This window comes from Jaculus jaculus, chromosome 16 (genome assembly GCF_020740685.1).
Source record: "Jaculus jaculus isolate mJacJac1 chromosome 16, mJacJac1.mat.Y.cur, whole genome shotgun sequence".
NCBI classification, from domain to species: Eukaryota; Metazoa; Chordata; class Mammalia; order Rodentia; family Dipodidae; genus Jaculus; species Jaculus jaculus.
The window spans coordinates 34,851,051-34,878,244 of NC_059117.1; the positions used below are offsets into that span (position 1 = coordinate 34,851,051).

At 44.8% G+C, this 27,194-nt stretch overlaps 1 protein-coding gene across 1 annotated transcript in view; it reads right to left on the bottom strand.

Moving 5' to 3' along the window:
* Positions 1-711: 711 nt before the first annotated feature.
* The window catches only part of Rapgef5 (Rap guanine nucleotide exchange factor 5), a 105,006-nt gene continuing 78,523 nt past the window's right edge, over positions 712-27,194 (bottom strand). Inside the window, exons 12-18 of the mRNA XM_004652822.2 lie at positions 25,543-25,721; positions 18,873-18,963; positions 16,952-17,002; positions 15,106-15,193; positions 12,632-12,696; positions 7,921-7,975; positions 712-4,404 (exon numbers count right to left, since the gene is read on the bottom strand). Of these exons, the coding sequence (XP_004652879.2) occupies positions 4,286-4,404; positions 7,921-7,975; positions 12,632-12,696; positions 15,106-15,193; positions 16,952-17,002; positions 18,873-18,963; positions 25,543-25,721 (648 nt within the window). The 3' untranslated portion in view covers positions 712-4,285. The remainder of the gene's footprint in view (positions 4,405-7,920; positions 7,976-12,631; positions 12,697-15,105; positions 15,194-16,951; positions 17,003-18,872; positions 18,964-25,542; positions 25,722-27,194) is intronic.

Below are 27,194 nucleotides of genomic sequence, written 5' to 3' on the forward strand. Positions count from 1 at the left end.
GCGTGAGGACAGGCGTGACAAACGCAGGCTCCCTTGCCAAGCTTTGGCTGGCAACGCACGGCGTCGGACCTCTCATGCCCACTTTCCACCAGACAGACCAAAGCGCCGGGCTGCTCCAGAGTTCAACATGATAAGCTATCTAATCCTCTTGCAGGAAGAGATGCCACAGACCGAAGGCCTGGTGGACCTTACTGAACAGGACACAGAAACACCCTTTGGGAGGACATAGAAGATTCTTAATGCTGGTGCAGTCTACCGCAGGAGCCCCTTTGCAGCCCCAGCCACGCGCAGCTCTTCTCTCCTAGGCCCAGGGGATTGCCACCGGGCTTGGCACTTCCTTTCCTTCCTGGTCCTGGTCCAGTGCAGTGAGGTGATGATAGCAGCTAAGGGACTCCCCAAGTCTCAGATCAACACTGCTGTGGTTTTCAGCATCTGGGGTGTGGGGTGCGCAGTGACCCGGGGCAGGGTAAGTGGCTAGGCCTCTGTGGGCTGCCTGCCCACCTGCGCATCTTCCTCCAGCTCTTTCTGCGAGCCAACAGCTTCTGAGCTCCTGACCAAGCACGTGATGCCCCTGGAGCCCAGGCCGTGTAGCCCGCGAACACCACTGTGCAAAGGCTAAGGAGGGATGAGGCACGAACAGAACATTTAACATAGTCTTATATTTGGAAAAAGCATTTTTTTAAAAAAAAAAAAAAAAAGACATTTGAAAATACAAGATAAGGTCATGGTTACTTATATAAGTTTGAGCCTTACATTGCTTGGCCATTTTTACATATAAATTATTGCTTCCTGGCTTCGATAAATACACAGCACAGTCATATATACAGAGGCAGAAAGCAGGAAATACAAGAAAGGAAACACTGTTAATGGCCATCCTGGTAATTCAACAAATGTTTCATATTTACCAGCTCTTAAAATGGTGGAAAACTACGAAGCGTAGTCCCTGAGAAGTTAGGTAGACACCCGGGATGTGAGGCTTCTATCTGCTAATTGTTATCACAAGCCGGCAATGTCGCAGCAGTCCTAAGCAATGACACATCCAAAGGCAAATTTTCTTGCTTCTTGTCACTGAATTCATCCCATTCTTTAATAACAGTGTAATACGAATACAATAAATAAGCTATGCAAATAAATATTACTCTGCTAAAAAAGGTTTAGTATATACAGGCTGGCTTTATACAGTAGTACATTTTCATCTAACTTTTTGGCAACTTTTTAAAAAAAACTTTTTTTCCTCTACCAGTCTGAAGCAACATTGCCCTCCCCCCCCACTAAGGAGCAGGCTGAAATTTTAAGGACTGTCTTTGACGCATCAAGAAGAAATCCTGTGTTGGATAACTGGAGTGGACCCCGCCTTCCAGACAGTCACGACTTTTGCCCCGTTTTTGAGAAGCTTGGAATCTGCAGTGTACGCATTGAATGCAGCAGCCCGCAGGGCCAGCTCCAGGGACCAGAAGTTACACACGCAGTCGCTCTTCCACACCTATTTCTCCTTCACTCGGATGAGTGTGTATCCCTGCCACATCTCTGCACACTCGGAGGCATGGGTGTTGATTCTCATGTGTCTGAACGCACCGTGAGTGCCACACTGACTGCTTAGGAAATACTGGCTTAGGATCAGGTACTTGCTCTAAACATAATTAACTGAGGACTCTAGAAAGAAGTGAATGTAGGTTATAATGTGTGCCACTACAACCATTCATTGGCAATACAGATTGTGACAAAGAACAAAACATGTTTCCCATGGAACATGTGCAAATGTGTTTGCATTTTAATTGGAAGGCTGTGCATTTGCCTCCGTGAACCTGTGCTAACGTGCAAGCGGGTCTGGTCTGCTAGAATACTAACGACTCCATCCGAAGACCCAGCGCGGCTCTGGAAAGTTAACACAAAGGGCACAAGTGGAGAGGGGCTCACAGACCACCTGCTGGTGAGGGGGCCTTACCCAGGGTCTTCTGAGGGCATGTGGGGTTCAAAAACATCCAAAGGAGAGAGAGAAGAGAGTGTAGACATCTTTTGGTCCGCCCTTCTTGTGAGAATAAAATGGATGCTGATGAGGCTCTGGAGAAGGAAGGGGCCCTTCCTATTCATGGGTGTGTCCACGGGCCAGGAAGAGCTTCCTGTGGAACAAAACTGGCTCCCACAATTCTGCCTGGAATTCTTTAACCTCAGATTTAGAGTCTTCAACCAAAGCATCTGAAGTTTCTAGATTTGCTACCTGGGAAGTCTGTAGAAATAGGTGTTAAATTAAAAAAATATATATATGAAATTTATAATGTCCAGGCGACAGGATGAAAAAGCAAATCCAAACCAAATTTAAAAAAGCCTGTCTTCTTTTGGCTTTGGAGGAGAAAAATGGTGACTCCCCACGGCCCTGCAGCCATGGGTGCTGAGCAGGATTCTCTAAATGTGCCATGTAGGACATGCTTATGCAGCATCTAGGCATGTGTGGCTTTGTATGGCCAAGTGCACATATGTGAGTTGGGGCCTAAGCAGCCTGAACTCTGCAGAAATAGATCTCTACCAAAAATCACTCCTCGAAAGGTAAGGTTCCACTTTGCACAATAGAGATCTAATGTAAATAAATCATCTTATAGAGCACAGAGACAATGACAAAACGAACTTACATGATTTCACTCTCCAAATCGTGGTTGCTAGCTTAAAGACACAAAGAAGTGTGTGTGCTGTATGCCCATGCCGTTCTCAGGAAATGTCACAGAGAGGGTTTGCAGGGCCCTGCTCAGCTCTGCTCACCTCTAGCTGTTCCCAGCCCATGACCGGCACCAGGGAGCAGTGTTCTGAGTGGACTGGGCTTGGTTGGAAGATTCCTATAGTATCTTGTAAATTTCCAGGACTGAAGTCTTAAATACTTGGTTGGACTTAATTCCTCTGACAGTCCTACAAAACATTCTCTGCATGGTTCCTTCTAACAGCATCTCAAGCTCACTGTAGTCCTGGGCTCAAGAAACAATACTGCTCTCCAGGCATCAGTGATGAGGAGGAATGGGGTGCTCATGAGACAAGGTGGCAGGTCCAGACAAGCTCCCCAAGACCACCAGGCGGGAATAGTGAGAAACATGAAGCAGAGCCTTGTATGTGGATATGTAAAGCGGGACCTTGTGCATGACTCTGTGAAGCAGAGCCCTGTATGTTAGCAAAGTGACAGGTTTGTTTTAACCCAGAGGCTTTTTGCTCACCTGAGGATCTGGGGAAATCCTTCAACTAATCTTTGAGTCAGACACGTGGCATTTGTGGACACTTTTCACTTACGGAAAGACTGGTAAGGCCCACTTTCCTACGCTCCAGAGGGTGGGTCACACAATATAGCCTCACTTGACCTCCCTTACCAGCTGATCTCATGTCACCCTGTGGGCGGGGAGCCCACCTGAGGTACGCAAGACACCGGGCACACAAAGCAGACACCGGTGATTCTGTAGGCTTGGTAAGCAGATAATGAGTACCCGCTTACCAGATGCTGTGCTTTCCCAAAACTCCTATTGTGCCCAACCAAAAGAGCTCACTTACAAATGCAAAGAAAAAGCCCAGGAATTAAACAATAAGTCAGTTTCCTAAAGACTTATCATTTCTTGATTGGCGAAGCAACTTAGCCTTCATTGTTCATAGTGGCAAATTAGTTGTTCAGGAACTTGCTCTGCCTGGGGGCATACACTGGTAAGTGACTAGATTCCAAAGCATGCCTGCTGGCATTTCTTATCTGCATGGCAGGGTACGCTGGCCCACTGCATGTCCTCTTCATCCTGGAGGCAAGTGGCTTTTGGTGACGATGTCAACTTTGTCATGACAAAGACCTCTCCCTCTCCTGGGACAACTGGAGCCGCTGTCATGGTTCTCGGGTCTTCTTAGTCCCTTGTTTGTGGACAGCTATGTGAGGCCATGTGAAGTGAAAAGTCCTTCCTATTGTATGCAGGTTCTGATTGAAAGAAAACTGGCCATTGTATATCAAGACATGTGCTCTCCCCTTAAGGCTGGACACGTCATCTGCTGAAACCTGGACTGGACCAAAAGCATGATCATGAGGAGGCCGACATCCCCCTTTCTAGGGGACTCTGACTGCTCGGTCTTCCCATCCCGACAGCAGTGAGGAGGGGCCCCTCGCACCGCTGGTGGCTGACATCACTTCCGGAACTTGCTTTGGCTAGATTTCCTGCATATGTCCTACGGTGTGCTGATAAAACTCAGCAACTTGTTCGTAGGAAACGATGCACTGGGCGGAGACCTTCCCGTAGCTCAAAGTGCTGCAGTCACGGGGGAAGATGGGCACCACTCAGGCCCGTGGTTCGAGCCTGTGGGAGAGCTCAAACAGGGCCTGCTGGCTGTCGATGACATACAGGTGATTAACATAGGACTTCAGCTCTTGGTGCTCCTTAGGAGACATGTCACCTCCTGTTTTTTAGAGGGAAAATGGACAATCAATCTCGAGATCAGGGACGCGATTTCTAAATAGTAAATCCCACACAAACGCCTACAGTATGCTGACTCTGGCAATGTGAGCCTTGTCCTAATAGCAGAACTGCCTTTTCAGCCGAGATGAGATTCTGCAGGTCAGACAGACAGACAGACTGGCAAGGCATTTATCACCCAAAGGTGTAGACCATTTAGAAATCAGATTTACTATCCTTTTCTACAGACGAGGAAACAGCACATGCACACAATGAAACGGCACAGCCAGGAACTCAGGCGCTGTAGCTCCTGCGTGCGTGGTCAGAGCACCAGCCACTTGCCCCTGCTGCCCTGCAGACCGTCCAAATGTCCTGTACCGGCTCCTGTATCTCAGTCTGGAGTTGGAATTTGTTAGGGACTGGATAATCTGTTCAGCATACAAACACAACAACCTGCTGTTTGTTTTTAAATTTTTGTAAACGTTGCTCTCATTTTTTTGGAAAGCAAAATTCAATGATCAACTACCACGGGACAGAAGGTAAGGTATGATTAGCAGGCAAAGTGGGCCGACAAAGTGCATGTAGGCTAAAGTCTACTCAGGGAGGACAAGGCAAGGGGCCGCCAAAACCCAGGGCAAAGAATCGCGGGCCACCAGAGGGGCCTTGGAGGGGACATGGCAAGTATGCGCCATGCTAGTGACAGCTGTTGGGACGTGCCTGAGATAAAAGGCATGGACGATGGGGCCAGGCCCAGTACCCAGGCAACACTGAGACACAGGGACCAGGGGGTCTGGCTGAGGGGTGCCACTGTAAGTTTGTGAATGGCATGCACAGGATGGCCTTGCGGGGATAACAGGGGTGCTGACTCGGGGCTCAGCTGCAGGAGGAGGAGGAAGAGGACAGCACTGTTTCTTCTCCCAAAAATCATTTGTCTCCTCTTCTACAATAAGTAGATTTTATGAGGAAATCAGATTTCTTTATCATGGATGGCTTGTAGCTTTCAGGTTTAATAGCTTCCTGGTTTCAGAAAATCGAAGAACCATTTTCCCATGACCAAAAAGCTTTTATTCTGGAATGTCTTTTCTGAAAGACATTAAGAAATTGCTTCAGTTTAGTACACAGTAGTTGGCTATAAAGATACACTTGTTAGTCTTCAAGAATTAAAAAGAGGCAGAACTGGCTGTCCCTACCACAACTGATCCTTAAAATGACACTGCATAGTTTATAAGTATTTCAAGTCACAATGTCGTATGTTATCCCAAATATTGACACTGGTCTACTAGACTCATATAAATGGTTGAAATGAAGGCAAGATTTAAAATTTTAGACACACATACACATACACACACACACTTGCTATCTAAATATCTCTCTTGCCTGGCGCTATGCAGAATGGTTCTCTGGTGAATGGGAGGTGAGCTGGAACCCGTGTAAGTTGTATCTACTGGTAAGTGAGGTTGGTATGTTAGCGTCACCTGAGTACCTTGTGAACACTTGGGAGGCAAAGGACGCTGAAAGCAGTATGAAGCCACCCTCGTCAGGGACACGACGCTGTACATGTGAATGAGCCTCTGGGACAGGGCTGCTCCTGCTGCCTCTGCTATGATGGCGCTGCGCTGAGGACTTAACGAGGAGTTACACCATCACATGTCATGTGCTACTAATGGACAGTTTTTAGAAAGTTAGGTCCTGTATTTGTAATTCTTTTCAGATAGAGAACTTTATAATGTGTACAGAGGTTCAGTCCCCAATCTGCTTTGCTGGGGGGGGGGCAGATAATATTGCTAATCAAGAGCAGTACAATACAGGAGAGTAATTTTAAGAATGTATGTATAACAAATAGTCAGTTGTATTTTCTTTGGGAGGTAGAACAACTTTGATTCTCTGCTTTGTACACACTTTAATGTTCTAAGAAAGTTTTGTGATGAGGATAGTTTTTATTTAGCAATGGATCATCTTTTATTACTTATAATTATTGAGGTCTGCTTTCCTTTTTCGTTTTTGGAATTTTAGAGAAAGAGAGAATGAACATGCCAGGGCCTTCAGCCACCGTGAACAAACTCCAGACACATGCGCCCCCTTGTGGTGCATGTGCGACATTGTGTGCTTGTGTCACTGCCACTGGCTACTTGGGACCTAGAGATTAGAACCTGAGTTCTTAGGCTGAGCAGGCAAGTGCCTTAGCTGCTAAGCTAAGCTATCTCTCTAGCCATCTACTTTCCACTTTATGTGTGTGTGTGTACAGGCCTATGTGTGCCACAGCACATACATGAATGTCATAGGACAATATTCATGTGTTGTTCCTTGCCTCTCATCGCCTTTTGGGAGTCTCCTGAGCTTCCAGCAGATTCTCCTGCCTCTGCCTCCCTTCTCACTGGCAGGGGTTACAAACACCTGCCACATAATCCAGCTTTCAACATGGGTTTTGGGTTTCTGAACGTGGGTATTCCTGCTTGCAAGCTATTTCCCTGGCTCCTACTTAGGAAGGAAGTTAGGCAGACTCAGTGGATAACTGGTGAGCAAGTTAGTCTCTCTGAGCCTGGGTTTCGGGCTCTGGACCTGCAAAGGTCAACACTCCCTGTTCTCCAGAACTAGGGCAGGAGTCAGATGCCCAAGTGAAAGCTCCTGCTACTCAGTAAAATCAGTTTCCTTCCTTCCTGCAATGTTCTAACTCCACTTTAACACAGGCCAGATTAGCCCGAGGTTCAAAATGGAACAAATACTCCCACATACATCGTCACAGTAGGGATTCGACAAACACGTGCAGGGAAAAAAAAAAGGCTTAAGCTGAAAAGCAACTCCATTCAGGAAGTTTGAATGGGAGGAGAAAAAAGACCATGCAAGGCTACTTTATAAACTGCAGTTCTATTCCAGGAAGGCCTCAAGTGGAGGTTGGGCCAGGGTCACCCCAGCTAGACTCAGCAGCTCTTCTGAGCTACTGGGGAGACAAAGCAAAGCTTTTAGACAAGGAGGTGGAAGATGAAAAGCTTCTGATTGTCTAAAGTCACTCTGGATGGTGAAAACTTGTTCTCATGAAGGGAGCTGATCACATGGTGTCATTCTTGTTTTTAGTATGTATGTATGTATGTATGAGAGAGAGAGAGAGAGAGAGAGAGAGAGAGAGAGAGAGAGAGAGAGGAAGAAGGGAGAGGAAGAGGGAGGGAGGGAGTAGACCAGGGCCTCCAGCCACTGCAAACAAACTCCAGATGCAGGCGTCACCTTGTGCATCTGGCTTCTGTGGGTACTGGGGATTGAACCTGGGTCCTTTGGCTTTGCTGACAAGCAACTTAACTGCTAAGCCATCTCTCCAGCCCACATGTTGCCATTCTTTATGCCCAAAACATGCATTGAGGGAGCATAGCCAGAATCAAGGCTGTGACTACAATACGCGACCATCTATACATATACGTTCACATATTACAGTCTGTTTAAATGAGGGCCACCAAGTCCTTCTGCTCGCGTCACGGTCAGCGTCACCATGCAGTCAGCTTGCATGCCAGCCCCGCCTTCCGTTACTCACCAAACTGGCTGGTCCTGCAGTGTCTCAGGGTTCTGACGGTGTCTGCAATCATGTGCTGGAAGACAGACACGGAGAGCATCAGAGGAAGGTCCTTAGGGGGCGGGGGAGGGGTGGCTGGGGTGGGTGGACAATCTGATGCCTCTGGGTGTTGATTATATTGATATTGGATTATTCAACAATTCTTCCTCCCTGTCTGCACAAGCAGTGGCTCCCAAACTGGGTCACTCATTCTGAGCCATCAGAATGCACACCGAATAAAAGCACCCCTTTGTGCCCCACGCTTCCCGGTCCACATTTGCTTGGGCCGTTCCCCTGTGGCTGAGGTGTCGCCACGTCCCCATGAAGCTTTTGTGTACAGGGGGTGTTGGCTCTGTGTCACTGTCACTGCTGCCCGAGGGCCCCCGCGTGCTGAGCAGAGAAGCCTGCAGGTGTGACGAGCTCCTGTGCCCGCAAGGGCTGGAGTGGAAGTGAGCTACTTAGGAAAGAGAAAGCTTCTCTGCTTTCTCCTGTCTTTAGCATTCTAGTTGAACTTCTTTTTCTTAAACTCCTGTCTGCACTCCAGACCAAAGACCAAGCGTCTTCTGAAGCTTACAGCTAGTTCTTTGGGGGCAAACCAAGGGCCTGGCGCATGCCAGACAAATGCTCCACTACTGAGCTACAGCCCAGGCCGTCTTCACTTTTTATTTTGGGTCTCAATAAGTTACTCATGCTGGAGTAGAACTCACTCTGAGGACCAGACAGGCCTCCAATTCCTGAATCCTTTGTTTCGGCCTCCTGAGTAGCTGAGATGATGGGCTTGTATCACCAGGCCTGGATGCAGCTGGTTTTGACAAGATCTCACACATAGCATGCATGCCTTCAGTAGTCTTTAGCGCAGCCATGATGAATGAGGGAAACAGTGTTTTAGCAGAGACCAATCTACCACGGAAGTTTACGCCTACATAGTTGCCAGGGTAATCTGTGAACACTGCTGGCAGCACATCCCACTTCTCTGGAGACATATGTCACTCCCTTTTCACATGGAAATCATAAATGGCATTGTTCAAAAATCAACATTATTCAGTATCTAGTCCTCCGAGCCCCCAACATGGGCCGGCCACTATCCTTCCCATTCTGCTTGTACACACTGAACAAAGGATTACCCACAGGTGAAATACTCGCTGACAGAACGATGCTAATGCTAAAATAATTTTCCTTTATAATCCAGTTGAAGAACAGAAATGGCACTGGAACAGGACCTACTGGTTAACTTGCTCCCGCCACGGCACTGCTTCTTCTGGAGAATGGGACAGCGATTACAGCGGCAGCTCCAGCCCATTCACAAGGGAAATGAGACCTGACTCATGTCTGTGTGCATGCATTGTGACATTTCCTTCCCAGAGGCTACCCCCATTCCCAGGACAGTCTTCCAGTTGTTTCCGGCTGTGGCGTCACAGTGATTTCTATCCTAGCATTTGGGTAGCTCCCGCGAGGCTGGAGCCGAGGTAAGCCGTGATGCTGTGCACGGCTTTGAAATCCGAGTCCCCATTCTCATCTCTAGGCTGTCCGACAGGTTAGAGGGAGGGATGTGGTAAAAGATGATGCCCTTAACATCTAGGGATGGATAAGAAAGGCGAACACCCTTTGCTTCTCCATCATTTACTGGTGTGAGATGCGAACATTCTGAGTTGCCAAGGCAGCAGGAACCATGGCCCGGGGAACAATAGAAATCCTATGAAAATCAACGAGCACTTCTGGATCTGCATGTTGTCTGATTTAATGTGCTGGTCTGTGTCGGCCACATAAAGACAACACCCTGAATTATCGGCTAGCTGGCTTGAGTTAACACCCTTGAGGGGAACTGGCTCCTCGAAGGCTAATTCACTTCGTCCTGACTGGTTCATTCTTATGAAAGATGGTCCTGTGTCAGCAGCAGGGAACTGGTCCTTCCTGGAGAAACATTCCTTCAAACAATGTCTCTGCAGGGAAGGCCCAGTACAACACGGGCCTAGGTATGAGGTAAAGTTGATTTTTGTCTCTCTAGGAAAGAAAATCCTACCTTTCACAACCTTTCCACTAAAGGAGGGTCAACCTGAGGTCTTGCTAAGTCTAACGTGCCATTTTTTTTTTTAAGACCAGGTCACCATTACAGTACAGTCTGTTCTCTTTAGAAATGATGTGTCAGTAACTTGCTGATGGCTAAATACCTGCTAGGCATACCCATGTCCTTCGTTTTTATAAACTTCATTTTAGGTATTTAAAATAGTCCATTCTGAGCCGGGCATGGTGGCGCACACCTTTAATCCCAGCACTAGGGAGGCAGAGGTAAGAGGATCTCCATGAGTTCAAGGCTACCCTGAGAATACACAGTGAATTCCAGGTCAGCCTGGGCTAGTCAGACCCTACCTTGAAAAACAAAATAAATAAAAAAAGTCCATTTTGGGCTGCAGAGGTGGCTTAACAGTTAAGGTGCTTGACTGTGAAGTCTAAGGACACAAGTTTGATTTCCCAGGACCCATGTAAACCAGATGCACAAGGTGGCACATGTGTCTGGAATTCCTTTGCAGTGGCTAAAAGCCCTGGTGTGCCCATTCTCTCTGTCTGTGTGTCTTTAGCTCTCTCTGCTTGCAAACAAATAAATGAATAAAATATATTTTTTAAATAGTCCATTTTATATACTATTTTATTATTTAATTCAGTCTATTATCTATCATCTATCTATCTATCTATCTATCTATCTATCTATCTATCTATCTATCTATCTATCTAAATTATCTAAGATAGAGTCTATACTATACCTACCCTGGCTTGTAACTCACTATGTATCCCAGGCTGATCTTGAACTTGAGACATCCTTCTGCCTTGGCATCCTGAGTGTGGGGATGAGTCATGACAGCTAGCTTCCATGTTATTTTCTCGAGTTTTCTTAAGGAATTAAGGATGCAATTACTGACCCTTATGAAGTCAGTATCGACTTTGTGCTAGGCTTACTGGGCTCTGGAGAAAGCAGGGAAAGGTGCCAGTGTGGAAAAGGTGCTGAGATCTTCCTCTGGTTCCTTCCCATTTGTGCCCATATGGGATTACTCTCTCACTGTGGTGACCTTCTCTGAAGGGAAATGACACAATGAACCTGGCCCAACCACTGAGTCATTTTAAGGAGAAGGGCAGCCACCAGCTGGCTCTTAACAATAGGCAGCAGTCAGCTTATAAGGAGTCCAGTGGTTTTTCCTGTGTCCTGTGTGGGTCAGAGAGAAAACCTCACTGGACCTTTATAGAGAACCCCCCTGGGGGTGGTGTAACTCGCCTCACATCTCACATACTTTCTACGGATCTCATTTGCTGTTCTGAACAAGACACACTGGCCGGAGGCACAGTAGATATTGATCAGACGTTTTCTATTCCCGCAATCATTTATACCAGATACTGAGACGACCCTGCTCAGAGCTGAGGGTCTGAGGAACTACAGCCTCTGCTTGCTGATGGGTGCACTGCCAGCTTTAAGACATCACACAGCAACACAAAACAAGCACACACAAAAAATGCCACTCTCGGTTTCACCACAGCACCTGAAATAGTGCAGAGAAAGACTTGGAGACGCATCTCTGTTTCCACTTCAACAATAGCTAGTCGTGAGGCAAACATGGCTGAAGAGGAGCTTCGGGAAGTCACTGGGAACTCCCTGTTGTTCAGAACCCAGCAGTTTGGGTTCGGGGGGGGGGGGCCCCTGTGTGACAGCCATCTTCTTTCTCCAGCACTGCCTCAGCTGGTGTGTGGCAAGCTGGCCTGGTGATCAGAGCAGAGCGCCCAGAAAGCAAAGGTCAGGCGGCACACCTCACTTGGATGCCGCAGTCTGCGCTATTCTTTGGTCATTTGTCTCGGGCCCTGGCCTCAATCGACCATACTTCCAGGCTGACCTATGCTCACGTGGAGCAGGGAGCAGTTTCTGAAAGAGTTCATGCAAGTCCATTACCGTTACTGAAAAGGTCACTCAAAGGTCAGAATCCCTGGAGAGGGGTGCAGGGATCATCTCTGACCTTGATATAGCATTTAATCTGTGACATTAAAGGTCACCTGTCAGATAAATGTGCTCCCCTGGTCACTAAGCTGTCTCTTTGATGCACTCCTAAGAGAAAGCTTCTCAGTTCTGCTGGTCACCACAGGCTGAGGAGCCCAGAGGATAAGAGACATGGAGCTGATTTAAGAAGAGGACTGATCGTGGACCCCACACTCAGCAGTAAGAACGCCCTGTGTCAGAGGCCAGTAATGACATAGCCATCCGCTTCCCATGCAGACCCCACACACCCCAGGTGCATAGCCAAGCCTGGGGTACTAGGAGACAGGTGCATTTTCCCAGGACAATTTTCTCACTCTCTGTTCCAAAAGCAGTGCTTGCTGAGGCACTGAGAGATGTCTGTGAAGCAGCAAGTTCGTCGTGTGTGTGTGTGTGTGTGTGTGTGTGTGTGTGTGTGTGTGTGTGTAGGTGTGTGTCTTCTTGACAGGAGCCTTACATTGTTACATCTGGCTTGAAATGGCCACATATCAAGCAGATTCTCAAAATCTTGCTAGAATACTTATTCATGTGACTGGCAGTGTTTAACACACAGGAAACAAGCTCTTGGAAGTCACCATGTGTCCAATGGAGAATGACACTTAAACCCTTTGTTTCTAGGTGCAGGAAAGGTATACATTGCCTTTACAGCGAGAAAAAGGAGAGAGAATGAAATTTACTTACCAGTTTTTCAAAGTTGACAAGATTATCCAAGAATGTTTTATTTCCTTCATGAATAAATGTAACATCTGAAAATTAAAAACAAGAAATTATTAGGAATGGCTTGGGAGGCAGAGCTGAAAACAATGCCACTTATGATTTTCCTCTTACACCTAATGGAATTATGCCACGCATTCAAAAAGTCACTTGAAACTGAGCCTGAATAATATCTGATGAAAAATGTTAGGAGGATGGGGAGGAGTGCCGTGGAACACTGTCTTATGGCTGTGACACGTCTGTTGCATTTATGATCTCACAGCTACTGTCATTGCCTGCATATTATTGAACCTATCAAGACTCCATCACAGGGCTGGAGAGATGGCTTAGCGGTTAAGCGCTTGCCTGTGAAGCCTAAGGACCCCGGTTTGAGGCTCGGTTCCCCAGGTCCCACGTTAGCCAGATGCACAAGGGGGCGCACGCGTCTGGAGTTCGTTTGCAGAGGCTGGAAGCCCTGGCGCGCCCATTCTCTCTCTCTCCCTCTATCTGTCTTTCTCTCTGTGTCTGTCTCTCTCAAATAAATAAATAAAAATTAAAAAAAAAAAAGACTCCATCACAGATGGAGGAGATGAGAGAGAGAAAAAAGACATCAAAGTGGAAGACAGATTAGTTGAAAGGAAGAAAGTGTTCACTGGAAGAGGGACAAGAGAGGGCACAAGGGGGGGTTATGATCAAAATATATTACAAACACATGTGAAAATTGTCAATAAAAGCTTAAAAAGTACATAGGTTATGTGCGTGAGGGCAGAATCACATTATTGACAAATCATTTTGCAGTTAAGGTTGAGTTGACTTTAGCCTACTTAATATAATATAAGCTAACACTGTCCTATAAATTCATTGCTCTAACATGTTTCTACCGCAGAAGACTGAGCAGAGAACACATGACTACTCATTGGTAGCAGACTTCTGATATTTATATGCTTGTTTATTTAAAAAACTGCTGCCAATGTCTATGGGACTTGCTAAACTGAAAACAGCTAAGATTTAAATTTAAAAGTTTATTGAAAAAGAAAAATTAGTTTGAATTTAAAATTTAGGTTCCCAAATATCAAATTTAGGTTCCTCAATATCAAAAGGGAAGAGGTTTGAAAAAAAAAAAAACGTCAAGATTTCTCGCCCCATTTGACTGGGTAGGCAGAAAGACTCTTATAAAAGGAAACTAAGGAAGCAGTATGTGGGTACCTTTTTGGAGGAAGGGAGAGTTGAACTGGTTTGAGACTTGCTAGGTTTAAAGTGGCCAAGGAGCTGGGGCATGTCTCCACATAGAGCACATGCTCAGCCCGGGGCAAAGGCTTGTGAGCCATCGTCCCTCCTTCCACAAACAAAAAGGAAAGAGAGAGAGAGAGAGAGAGAGAGAGAGAGAGAGAGAGAGAGAGAGAGGGAGGGAGGGAGAGGGGGAGAGGGAGAGAAAATGATGGCAGCTATTAAAATAAGTCTCCATTGGCTACAAAAGTTCCTCCTCAGGAGAAAAATTAAAATTTGAGAACTGGACTCACTAAGACAGCAACCAAAGCTCTAAGAACTGTGACGTCAAAAAGCTCAGATTGGAGGGTGGGCAACAGCCTCCAGGAGCCTCACAGATAAGATCTGCAATACAAAGTTTGGTTCAACTTATGAGGCATGAGAAATTCATGTTATCACCAGCAACAGAAAGCCCAAGCCCCCAAACTCCACTAAACAGAAACATCTGGATTCAGCTAGCTTTTATTGGGACAAGAGCTTCCGATGCTTGCTTATAAAATCCTGGTCTATTGAGTTTTACCTGTCCATGCACAGGCAACAGTTAGAGCACACACAGCCACAACTGTTCCTAACGAGGACAAGCAAAGTCTAGGCCACTTCTACAAACTTCCCTCTCCATGCCCTTGCTTTAGCAGAGTGATCGCTGGGATTTCAGTCTATGAAACGGTCAGGTTTCATCATGACCTGTGTGTGTGCTCAATAACAATCCAGTGGCCTAGCATGGAACTGTATGACTCCTTCTCGACTGAGTTCTACTTTCAGAAAGCAGAAATAGCACTTTTTGTCAGTAATTTGTCATATACCCCATGGCTCTTGTGGACCAATGGGATTTCTCACACAATAGCACACTGTGAAAAGTTATCTCTAGAACTTGAAATTCAAACACAGGGCATGACTGATCACCCTCTGGGCTCTTTACCTCAGCCTTATTTTTGTTTGCACTGGGATAACATGGTGTTTAAAGACACAGGCCTTAGAAGCAAAGTAACATTAAAAACACAAAAGGTTCCAGTTAAAAGTTTATGAGTCAAGTGAAAACATACAATTAAGATATTTGAAAAGCTACTATATACAAATGCAGGTATGAATGTAAAAATTAACATAAGGAAATCAACCTGGCGTTCCTTTCATGCCTCCTATCTTTAGAAGGACCCATTTCTAGAAGATGACATTACATATAAGAAAGAGACCATTACCTTTGAGCAGTAAGGGCATGAAAGGGATTTTCGGAGGTTTCATCTTTTTGAACGCATCCCTGTAGGCTTTGTGGTTTAGGGAAGGGTCCTGCCGAGCCAAACCAACGACAAAGAAAGAAAATCAATATGCTGCAGAAACAGTTCTCAATCTACTTTTACTGTACAATTTGAACATGATTCAGATATAGAGAAGTACTTCCTGAGGATGAGACAGATAGATAAAGGTTTCCTAGGAGAATAAACTCACTAAATTAGGGCAGGAAATCTAGGCAACACATGAATTCAAGTTATTGGTTTACAATGACTGCAAAGACTGCAATGACTATGAAAGAGAGATACCTCTTTGATTGCCCTATTATTTTCCTGAAATAGGTTCTTTAAGTATGGTTTCCTCTGCATAATTTCTACTAAGAGGTAACCTGCAAGTCTTTTGTTAGGTACGCTGCAAAAAAAAAACCAAAAAAAAAAAAACCTGTCCTCAGACTGCAAAGACAATGCCTAGAATACCAGAGAATACTGTTTTGCTGTGTTCCAAAAGAAGTTATGAATTTTGTATTTAAACTAAGATATAGTAGGAAGAAGGAAGACAGATTAATGTACAGGACACTAATTGCATATTAAGTTTATTAATTTCATATGTGAAATGGAAAATGCTTTAAAAACTTCCTTGTTTTTCCAGTCATGATGCGGCACACATTTAGTCTCAGCATGCTGAGGTAGGAGGATTACTATGAGTTTGAGGCCAGCCTGGGGCTACAGAATGAGTTCCAGGTCAGCCTGGGCTACATTGAGACTCTGCCTCAAAAAACAAATTTCCTGGTTAGAAGTCACATGAGAGCTGGGGCCTTTAATCTCAACACTTGGAAGGCAGAGGTAGGAGGATCACTGTGAGTTCAAGGCCACCCTGAGAATACATACTGAATTCCAGGTCAGCCTGGACTACAGTAAGACCCTACCTCAAAAACTACTCCCCCCCAAAAAAGTCATATGAGGACTAGACAGATGGTTCAGTGGTTAAAGGCACTTGCTTGCAAAGCCTCAAGGTCCAGGTTTTATTCTCCAGTGTCCACACAAAGACAGATGCAAAATGTGGCACATGCATCTGGAGTTTGTTTGCAGTGGCAGGAAGCCCTACATTTATTCTCCCTCTCTGCTTACCAATCAATTAATAAAATTATTCAAAAAAGTAAAAGCTGGGCTTGGTGGTGGTGCACACCTTTAATCCCAACACTTGGGAGGCAGAGGTAGGAGGATCACTGTGAGTCCAAGGCTGGCCTGAGACTATACAGTGAATTCCAGGTCAGCCTGGGCTAGAGTGAGGCCCTACCTCATAAGATAATTAATTAATTAATTTGAAAAGGGCTGGAGAGATAGCTCAGCAGTTAAGGCACTTGCCTACAAAGCTTAACAACTCAATTCAATTCCCTAATGTCCACATAAAACCAGATGTACAAAAGTGGCACATGCATTTGGAGTCTGTCTGCAGTGGCTAGAGCCGCTGGTACACCCGTTCTCTCTCGCTTCCTCTCTCTCTGTCTCCTTCTGTTTGCAAATAAATAAAATTTTAAAAACTAAATTTAAAAAGTCATATGAAGAGGACTAGACTCCCCACGTTTTTACAGGGTAGGGAAAAAAACATTAACTCCAGCTTCCTCCTGCCTCAGCCTCCCGGTGTGCTGATGAGAGGCACACACCATCATGCATAGCTCAACGATACGCGTTTATACGCAAGCAACTGGCCCAGGCTCCCTGATGCTGGGAAGTACGGCAACCAACTACTGAAAGCTGGAGAAAACAACACCAATATTAATTTGAAGGGCGAGTCCTCTGTAGCTCTATTACTTACCGTTAAACTCTCAAGTTCAGAGAAAAGTTTCTTAAACTTCCCAGGGATTTTCTAAAAAAAAAAAACAAGCACAAACAAAAAACAAAAGGTCACAGAAGACAGTTATTTTGAGCGGCACTAGGGGAGTCCTCATTAAGCTCGGCTTACTCATGTGACATTTCTGAACATAAGCACCTACCGTCAGGCTCTCCCTTGATTGTGTCTCATTATGCGATTTTCATCACTCCCTTAATATGACATTCCTTAGGCTTGTTGCTAAAAATAGGCGTGCAGCCACATGGTTCAGGAATTGGGTAGGTTTGACATTCTACACTCTGGTAGTTACTTAATGCAAACTTAGCCTTCAGTTCCAAATTCTACCTCAGATGAATGTGTTCATCTTCCCAACCGTCTTTGAATGGGAGATAACAATAATGACTGGCTTTTTTATATAAATGATACATAAATGTATTTCACAACAGAGGCTGAACACTGAAGGCCCATGAAGCTCGTAAGTGAGGAAGCGTGCACTTGAGTGGGTGGAATCACTCAACTGTGCAGAGCAACAGGTGGCACATGAGATGTCACAGGGTGAGACTGTATACCCAAAGAAAATAAACAGAAAATGAAAAGATGCCAGGTGAAAAAATGAAAGGAAAAAAAAAGGCCTGGGAATGTTCCAACCTGCCTTTAACATGAGTGGGTGAAAACCTGGATCGAGTCACACTGACTTAGCATTTCTCTTCAGCTCTCTGAAGCTTAGTGTGACTAAAAGGCTGAGCCCTGGATAGCAGCTTGGTGTGGATTCAGCCTCTGCCTCTTGGCATCTGTGTGGTTTGATGAGTCCCTAAGCCTCCTGAGCTCAGCTTCTGGCTACAGAGACAAAGATTCAACCCAAGACGTGGACATATCTCCATGGCTGGGACTTAACACATTCTAGCTGCTCACATTTACAGTAGGGCATGTGTGTATGTATATATATTATGTATATATATATATGGACTTTCTAATTCTAAACTGAATCCAAATGATGCAGACAATTTAGCAACAATTAAACGTTTAAACTGTGTAAAAACAGATTTTTAAACTTGATAATTTTGAATTGACTCTTCTTATTATTTTCTTTATAGCAAATTGGTAGTTTAAACTTTCTGGAACCTATTGCCCCTTCCCAATAAATAAGATCTAAAATGTGCTCTTTTTTTGGGTAAATAATTTCAATCTCTTTTTGAGCCAGTGTCTTAGTGCACTGGGGATCCTGATGCATATCCCAGTGGCCAAAATCAATATGTCCCAAGTCAACGGGCTTAAACCAGTGGTTATTCATGAGCCAACTTTGGTCCAGCGGCTACTTTTATAAGTAAAATCTCGCTGGAACACTACTATGGGACATTCATTGATGTTAACTGTATTTCTTCTTAGACTACAATGGCAGAAGGAAATATGTGACTAGAGCGTGCCCATTGCTTGACGTCTGTTCTAGTTTCTCAAACCTACATCTTTCCTTTGTGACCTATTTGGGATAGTAAGATCACTTTCTTTCCATCTGAGATCCGGTGGTCACCTCTGCTGACATTAAAAAAAATTTTTTTTGTTTATTTTTATTTATTTATTTGATAGTGAGAGAGAGAGAAAGAGGCAGATAGGGAGAGAAGAGAGAGAATGGGCACGCCAGGGCCTCCAGCCACTGCAAACGAACTCCAGACGCGTGCGCCCCCTTGTTCTGCTGACAGTTTTAAAGACCATCTTATGAAAAAAGCTCCTGTCACCTTGACAGAGTACTTCCACTTGCCACCACCTTGGCACAGTACTGTAAAAACTGTTTTAGCCTAGCAGCATTTGTCTCATTTAAATGTACTTACTTGACATGAAAGTGCTCTCGAGTGCACTTCCTTGTGAGCGCGCCCCACTCCCAATTCCCAGTGGAAAGCCCGAGGCTTACCTCCCAGGTTTGTGACAGCCGGCTGACAGAGGCAGTGTTGAGACCCATCACGATGGCAAAGAAAGAATTCAGATTCCGCTGGGCTTTGCAGCTGGGGGACAGAGGAAAGTAGGCACTCTGAGGAAGCATTCCTATCCCTGCGGGGGGTCACTAGTGACAAAGCCCCCCAGCCTCTGGCAGTTACAGGCTCGGCTTGCATATCCGGTCCACGGGGAGAGGCGTCTGCCCTCCCACCGTTCTGAATGCAAAAGAACTGATTCTCTCAGCGCCTGAGAATCTCTCAGAGCCTTCAAGAAAAGCCCTTGACATTTCATGAGATCCCCGCGCCTCTAAAATCTGTCACATATATATTTACAGTTTCTAAATGCCTGCTTCTCTGTACCCACCACATTCTGCTGTCAAGCTCTCCCCTGGCTCTTCAGTTCTGCACTGACTGCGTGTGTGTGTGTGTGTGTGTGTGTGTGTGTGTGTGTGTGTGTGTGTGTGTATCAGGCCAGTTTCACCTCCCAGGTGTAAGTCCTGGACACATATTCTCTATATAACCATGTTGTGGATAATGTTGTAAGGCATATATGATGGTACAGCTATCCCACATTGCTCACCTAAAGAAAGGAAATGACAGGAAAAGTAAGATCACAGTGAGCTCCATTTATCCTCTCCATGAGGTTATCCATTCTGCATGACTTCACTTATGCCCAAGGACTTGACTGAACAGCACTCGACAGGTTTTCAAAGGCCGCAGTGGGACACTGGGGCTCCTGGTCCGCCAGATCGACCTCTGGATCCCAGACACTCTAGCTGGAGAGTGGTGGAGAGCAGCTTCTCCGCGGTAAGGCCTAACACCAACATTGCCCCACATTGAAAATGAAACAGGAGCAAGAGGAATGCGCTTAGCAGGGCTGGAGAGATGGCTTAGCAGTTCAGGCGCTTGCCTGTGAAGCCTAAGGTCCACGGTTCAATTCCCCAGGACCCATGTGAGCCAGATACACAAGGTGGCACATGCGTGTGGAGTTCGTTTGCAGTGGCTAGAGGCCCTGGCATGCCCATACTCTATCTGCCTCTTCCTCTCTCTCTCCCAAAATAAATACAATAAAATATTTTAAAAAAAGAAACAGAAAAAAAAAAAAACGTGAGCAGAGGCATGGCTGATACTTTGCATGTGTTTAGCTTCTCTGACATGCCATTTCCACCAGTGTTCCTCCATGGCACCTCTGCCATCTCCACCAGTCTTTCAAACAGATCATGATCTGAATCCTGCTTCTCCAACACCATGTGGTATTACGTGCTATGAATGCCTCATTCATCATCAACAGCCATATAATATTCTATCAAGAACATATTCCATAATGTAGTTATTCTGCTGGCATTAGCATTTGTTTTCAATTCTTCCCCCACTATACAAAATACTACAGTGAGCATATTTATGTATGTAACTTTTTATTTACTTGTGATTTTTTTAGCATGTATGGTATATGTGCATGAATTTGTGTGTGTGTGTATGCATACTAGTGTGAGTGTGAGTATATGCATGTGTATTTGCATGTTCGTGTGTGTAAGTATGTAGAGGCCATGGTATTTTCTTCAATGGCTCTCCAACTAACTTTTCAAACTGATCTTGGGGTTCATGGAGTCATCTGGACTAGCTAGGCAGCAAATCCCAGAGGCTTTCCTGTCTGCCTCCCCAGCAGTGAGACTGCAGACATGCACTGCGATGCCCAGCTTTGACTTAGGTCATGGAGATCCAAAGCCAGGTGCTCATGCTTGAGAGGCAAGCACTTTACTCTTTACTGGCTGAGTCATCTCCCTAGGCTGTGATTTCTTTCTTTCTTTCTCTTTTAAATTTTTATTTATTTATTTGAGAGAAAGAGAGAGAGAGAGACAGAGAAAGACAAATAGAGAATGGGTGCGCCAGGGCCTCCAGCCACTGCAAACGAACTCCAGACGCATGCGCCCCCCTGTGCATCTGGCTTACGTGGGTCCTGGGGAATCGAATGGGGATCCTTTGGCTTTGCAGGAAAATGCCTTAACCGCTAAGCCATCTCTCCCACCTTGAAAACATGAACTTTGTGGATGCATGTGTGTGTACATATGGAGGCCAGAGGTTGATGTCAAGTGTCTTCCTTATTTGCCCTTCAACTCACTATTATGAGATGCCCTATGTTTACATTGTTTACTCAGCAACATTTATGTATGTAACATTTTAATATGATTTTCATTTTTTATCTTTTACCTCCTCACACACAATCTCACTGGTCCATACAGCGTTTTGTAGTCATACAAATAACAAATACAAATAAATCACACACACACACACACACACACACCCTCAACATGTGAATCGGTTTAAAAAAATTAAATTAATTTAGACATAATTTCTGAGTAAAACAAATAGATTTTGTGCCAATAATAGATACCAATCCAGTCTGGAACCATGGGTCATTCATTCTATGGTAAGAACAGACTGTCTGACACTAAACATTCCAGTCCACCAACCATTCCTTTGTCTGTGTGAGGAAATAAACTCCACTGAATTCACAGAGGTGGGGGATGGGGATGGTGAGGAGGGAAGCATGAATATGCAAATAGGATGCCTGAGGCAGGGAAAACACTTCATGATTGTGAAAATTACTGTTTTCCCTTGGTTATTCCTACTAGTGTGATTATAGGGAATTTAACTTTATGTTTCTGTTGGCATTCTATCCCATGGGCTAGGATACAGACCAGTGCCATAAATAATTCAAGAGCATGGAGTTATATGGAGAAGATGTGAATATATTTCATTTCCCTAAGGATGGATATTATCTTGTGCTGGGAATGGAGCTGGGTGGTGTCATTTTACTGCTTAGAACAGTAATGTCCTATTTCTTTACATAACTAGTGCTTGTAAGAAACCTTTTACCTGGAAGTGAAGCACTTCCAGGAATCTCAGAGCCCATTTAAAAATTTTAAAATGCATTGTCTGAGTTAAAATTAAAAAAAAAAAATCTACAACCTAAGAAGAGCCTACTCAGCATAAAATCAGCCTATCAGTGGGCCTGTCTGTTACCCGCTCTTCCGTCAAGTCACACAGGTGGCCAGGCAGATGCTTCCTCAATCTTTGCTTCTCGGGTCCTACAGGCCAGGCTGGGTTATCTCCAGACCAGCCTTCCTGAAGGGCGGGCCTGATTTTATCAGAGTCCTGCTTACAGACTTGCAAAAGACCCCTTGTGCCTTTTCAGTTCAGCTGAAATTGCAGATCCTTTATGGCTGGTCATATCCCCCTCTGTTGATCAGTCTCCTACCCCCTCCTTGGAGGCTGTGTGCCCCAGTGGGTTTTGTATGTTATCATAGAGTGCTCTTCTGAATTCCCACCCAGGATTTACAGACAGCCAGGGACACTCTTTCACCTGTGTTTACCCCCTTTCACACACCCTTATGGTATGTATCAGCTGATTGCCCCTTAAAGCCCAGATGAAATCAAGTCTCACACCAGAGCACTTCCCCATTCTGTTCCGCACAACACCAGTTTGAGCTGTAGGAGTACCCAAGCAGCTAGAGTACACAGGCAGGACTGGGAGAGCTCACCTGATTTCTCCACACTACCCTATATGCATATGAGTGACCAGTCTGTATTTCCCGCATAAGCTCCACTGGCATATCTGGTCAGTCATCTACATCCATGAGTTCTACATCTATGGGATTAACCAATCACAGACTGTGCACCAGGTAATAAGCTTCACAATGGTGTGTCTATATTGAGCATGTACAGACTTTTTCCTTGTCATGATTCCTCACACAATTCAGTCTAACAGCTATTTATAGAACATTACATCATATCAGGTAGGATAAGTCCAGAGGATTTAAAGTATATGAGAGGATACATGTACATTGTATGCAAAAACTGTACTGTATTAGGTAAGAGACTTGGGCACCCAAGAATTTTGGTATCCAAGAGAATCCTGAAGCCAGTTCCCTGTAGACATCAAGGAGTAATTGTACTTGAAAACCATTTCATATAAAAGGAAGCCAGGTGTGGTGGCACACACCTTTAATCCTGGCACTCGGGAGGTGGAGGTAGGTGGATCACTGAGTTCAAGGCCATTCTGAGACTACATAGTGAATTCCATGTTAGACTGGACTGGAATGAGACCCTACCTCAAAAAAAAAAATTAAAAATTAATTAATTAATTAAAAAATAAAATAAAAACAGAAACTACTTTGGGAGAAATAAAATAGCCTGACAGGCAAAAGGAACTGGGGGAGAATGGTCCATACAGTGTGCTTCTGCTGGGGAGCTGTCCCAAGAGACTCTGCTATTTAACAGAGATTCCCAACAAGGCATTAAAATTTCCTTTGAGGGCTGGAGAGATGGCTTAGCGGTTAAGCGCTTGCATGTGAAGCCTAAGGACCCCAGTTTGAGGCTCGCTTCCCCAGGACCCATGTTAGCCAGATGCACAAGAGGGCGCATGTGTCTGGAGTTCGTTTGCAGTGGCTGGAGACCCTGGCACGCCCATTCTCTCTCTCTCTCACTATCTGCCTCTTTCTCTCTCTGTTGCTCTCAAATAAATAAAAATAAAAGTTAGGGCTGGAGAGATGGCTTAGTGGTTAAGCGCTTGCCTGTGAAGCCTCAGGACCCGGTTCGAGGCTCAGTTCCCCAGGTCCCACGTTAGCCAGATGCACAAGGGGGCTCACGCGTCTGGAGTTCGTTTGCAGTGGCTGGAAGCCCTGGCACGCCCATTCTCTCTCTCTCTCCCTATCTGCTTCTTTCTCTGTCACTCTCAAAAATAAATAAATAAAAATGAACAAAAAAAATTTAAAAAAACTTAAAAAAAATTTCCTTTGATCAACATTTATGGAGTCACTGCTATTTACCACATTCTGAACCAGGTCCCTGGGAACAAGAACTCATTAGCAATAGTTCCTGTGTCCTTTAGAGGGGAATATAACCAAGTAAAGGAGTTCTGTATAAATAGCTATGTTTAACACATATAATAAGGAAATTTTCAAAAGGTAGAAACAATGTGTGCAGAGGGACGTTTTGACCCTGCATATGAAAATCAGGAATGGATTCTAGAAGGAAGGAACTTTTGACCAAGGTCTTCAATATGTTGGGTGGAAGTGGCAATTCTTGGCAGAGCCAACCACATTTGTCTAAGATTGGAGGGTGGTTGTGGTGGTTTGATTTCAGGTGTCCCCCATAAACTTAGGTGTTGTGAATGCTAGCTCCCCAGCTGATGGAGATTTGGGAATTAACGCCTCCTGGAGGGAGTGTATTGTTGGGGGTGGGCTTATGGGCTTTATAGCCAGTTTCCCCATGCCAGTGTTTGGCACCCCCTCCTGTTGCTGTGGTCCACCTTATGTTGGCCAGGGGGTGATGTCCACCGTCTGCTCATGCCATCGTTTTCCCCTGCCATCGTGGAGCTTCCCCTCAAGCCTGTAAGCCAAAATAAATCTCCTTTTTCCAGAAGCTGCTCTTGGTTGGGTGATTTCTACCAGCAGTGAGAACCGGACTGCAACAGTGGTGCACATGGGAGACGTTCAGGTGCACCCAGAGGGTGAGGCCCAGGTTTAGGTGGGGACAGCAGTGCAGGGACTTCTCATAATGAATGGGAGAAGGTTCTGGGCATCAAGAAGTAAAGAGCAGCACCCCAGAGGCATCTCATTTCCCATGTTTCTCATTCTCACATCATCCTCCCCTGTAGTGGTTTAAATGTGTGGCCCCGTAGACTTAGGCTTGAATCTTGAGTCTCCAGTGGCCGGAGCCCTACTGGGGAAGAGGAATGTAAGTCACTGGGGACAGATCGTGGAGTCTAGCCCTAAGGTATGTGCAGATCCGGTGGAGCTCTGGCTGTTTTGTGGTGCTGACTGTTGGTGGTGTCTCTCTGCTTCGATCTGTGGAAATGAGCCAACTTCTTCCACCATTGATGGTGCTCCCCTGGAATTTGTAAGCCTGAAATAAACCCCTTCCCTCCAATAAGCTGCTTTTGGTCAGGTATTTGTCTAGCAATCAGAAGCTGAGTGTAACACTCCCTTGTGGTGGTGTGAATGTATGGCCCCATAAACTCAGGCATATTTTCCCCAAGACTGAGCTTGTAAACTTGAGTGTCCAGTGCGCAGAGGCCTGCTAGGAAAGAGGCATGTCACTGAGGGTGGATCTTGTAGTCCAGCCCTGAGGTGTGGAAAGACCCAGTTTGAGCTCTGGCTGTACATGGTTGTTGGCTATCAGGTGATGTTGTTCTGTTATCGTCTATGGGAGTAAACTCACTTCTTCCACCACTGATGGTGCTTCCCGTGGGTTCTGTAATCCTGGAATAAACCCTTTCCTCCCATAAGCTGGTTCTGGTCAGATATTTGTCCAGCAACACAAAGGTAACTTGAACACCCCCCTTTCCTAACCTATTGCAGCTTAGCCAGCCACACCACAGGACTGTACACTGCCTGATATTAGTGCTAAGCACAAACCACAGTACTTCTGCCTGGAATTTTGACATTTACTTGGAAATATAAATACTTCAAATACAAAAGCATAAATATTCAAGAAAAGACCTTTCTGACCATTTGGACATTTAACTTAATGTTATACTTTTACACCTTAACCTTCTTTTCATCACAAGGAACAAACAAACATAAAAAAAAATGTGCTTTTCCAAAAGGCTAGGAGAAATAGCAGTTTTCACCACTGAAAACTTACTGAGCAGCAATTTTGATGAATTTTTTCACCAGCTGCACTCGCTTGCCCAACTGGCTGCAGAGAAGAATCTCCGTGGCCACCCAGAGCTGGACTTCATTGCATCTCTGCAGCAGCAAGCTGAGGTTCACAGTGTGCTCTCCGCTCCCCTGTCTGCCGAATGTGAAGTAGATCAGCTCTTGCTAAAAGGAAAACATATCCATAGAAGTGTTTAATTTTTATGACCAAGTTGCTTGATTCTAAATCTAGTCCCTTTAAAAAAGATGCTTCAAGTAGCCATTCCTACGTCACTATTATACTATATTAACTATATACCTATAGAAAACAACGATATATCAAACTCATGATAACTTAGTTTTAGAGATGTGCTGTAGGATGTCCTCTGGGCATGACACTACCACTGCCCTCTTGAATGTCAGCAGCTGTGACCACCTCAACAAGACCAGCACAAGATTGGACTCTTTAACTTCCCACCATGGAAAGGCAGTGGGGAAAGCAGAGGGGCTGCACCCCTCCCCGGTGATGTACAGATAGAGCAGTTGCTGGAGAGACATTTTCCTCAGTGGTTTATCGACCCGTAAGTTGTCTGTGCTCCTGTAAGAAAGCCCACCTAACCTCACTGGTTCCGTCACTGGTACCCCATCTGGGGACAGTGGATGCTTGTTCATGTCGCCTCAGACAAGGGTCACATAAAAAGGAGCTGCATTCAGTAATGTTTACCCACAATTCTTAAACAACAACAACAAAAAAATTTTTTTCAGAAGGTCAGGAAGACAACATCCTTGGAGGAGAAATCTGGGACTTTCTAAAATTTTCATGTGCCAAAACAACAGAAGAGACTGTTTTGAAATGAGCACGTGCATTTTACAGACACAATCATACACTCCACTGCATAAGCAGGGACAGACCCTTGTCTACTAACACTTCCAAAGGCATAAGTCATCTCACCCGAATACGGTTAGTACTTGCTCAAACTTAGGTCAGAACGTTGAAACATTTCAAAGAGAAGATATGACAAAATTTACAAGACATCCCAAAAGGAAAGAGAAGCTAATGGTGTCTAAATTGGACACACATTCCCCTTCAAAAAGAAGGGGCACCTCAGAATGAATATTTCACCACAAGGCCAAATACATGCAGTACATGGTTATACGTAACTGTCATATTTGTCACGCCCTGATTTAAGTGAGCCTTCTTATCATCCACTTCAACCATTAACTGTCAGTGGCATTTTCTTGTAATCTATCATTTACAAATATTATAACCTGCCCTCAAGGGAAAAGTTGATACACATAAAAACACCTAAAGTATATCCAAGATTAAAGAGATGTATTTAAGTCTTAGAATAGAGTTTAAAGCGTATCCAATATTCCCAAGTAAAAGGATGTGTGTGTACACACAAATATATATATATGTATAAAATATATATATATTTATATGTTATATTTATATATTTATATATATATATATGTACACACAAATAAATAAAAACAGAAATGTCAACAAAGGTAAAATCGTTCTTCACTCTGATTACATCCTATATATAAAATCACATACCCACAAGTTATTCACTCTATAAATGCATCTTGCATACAAACCCCAGCATATCTACCTACCTTCTCCTAGCACATGACCACACTACAAAGAAATGAAGT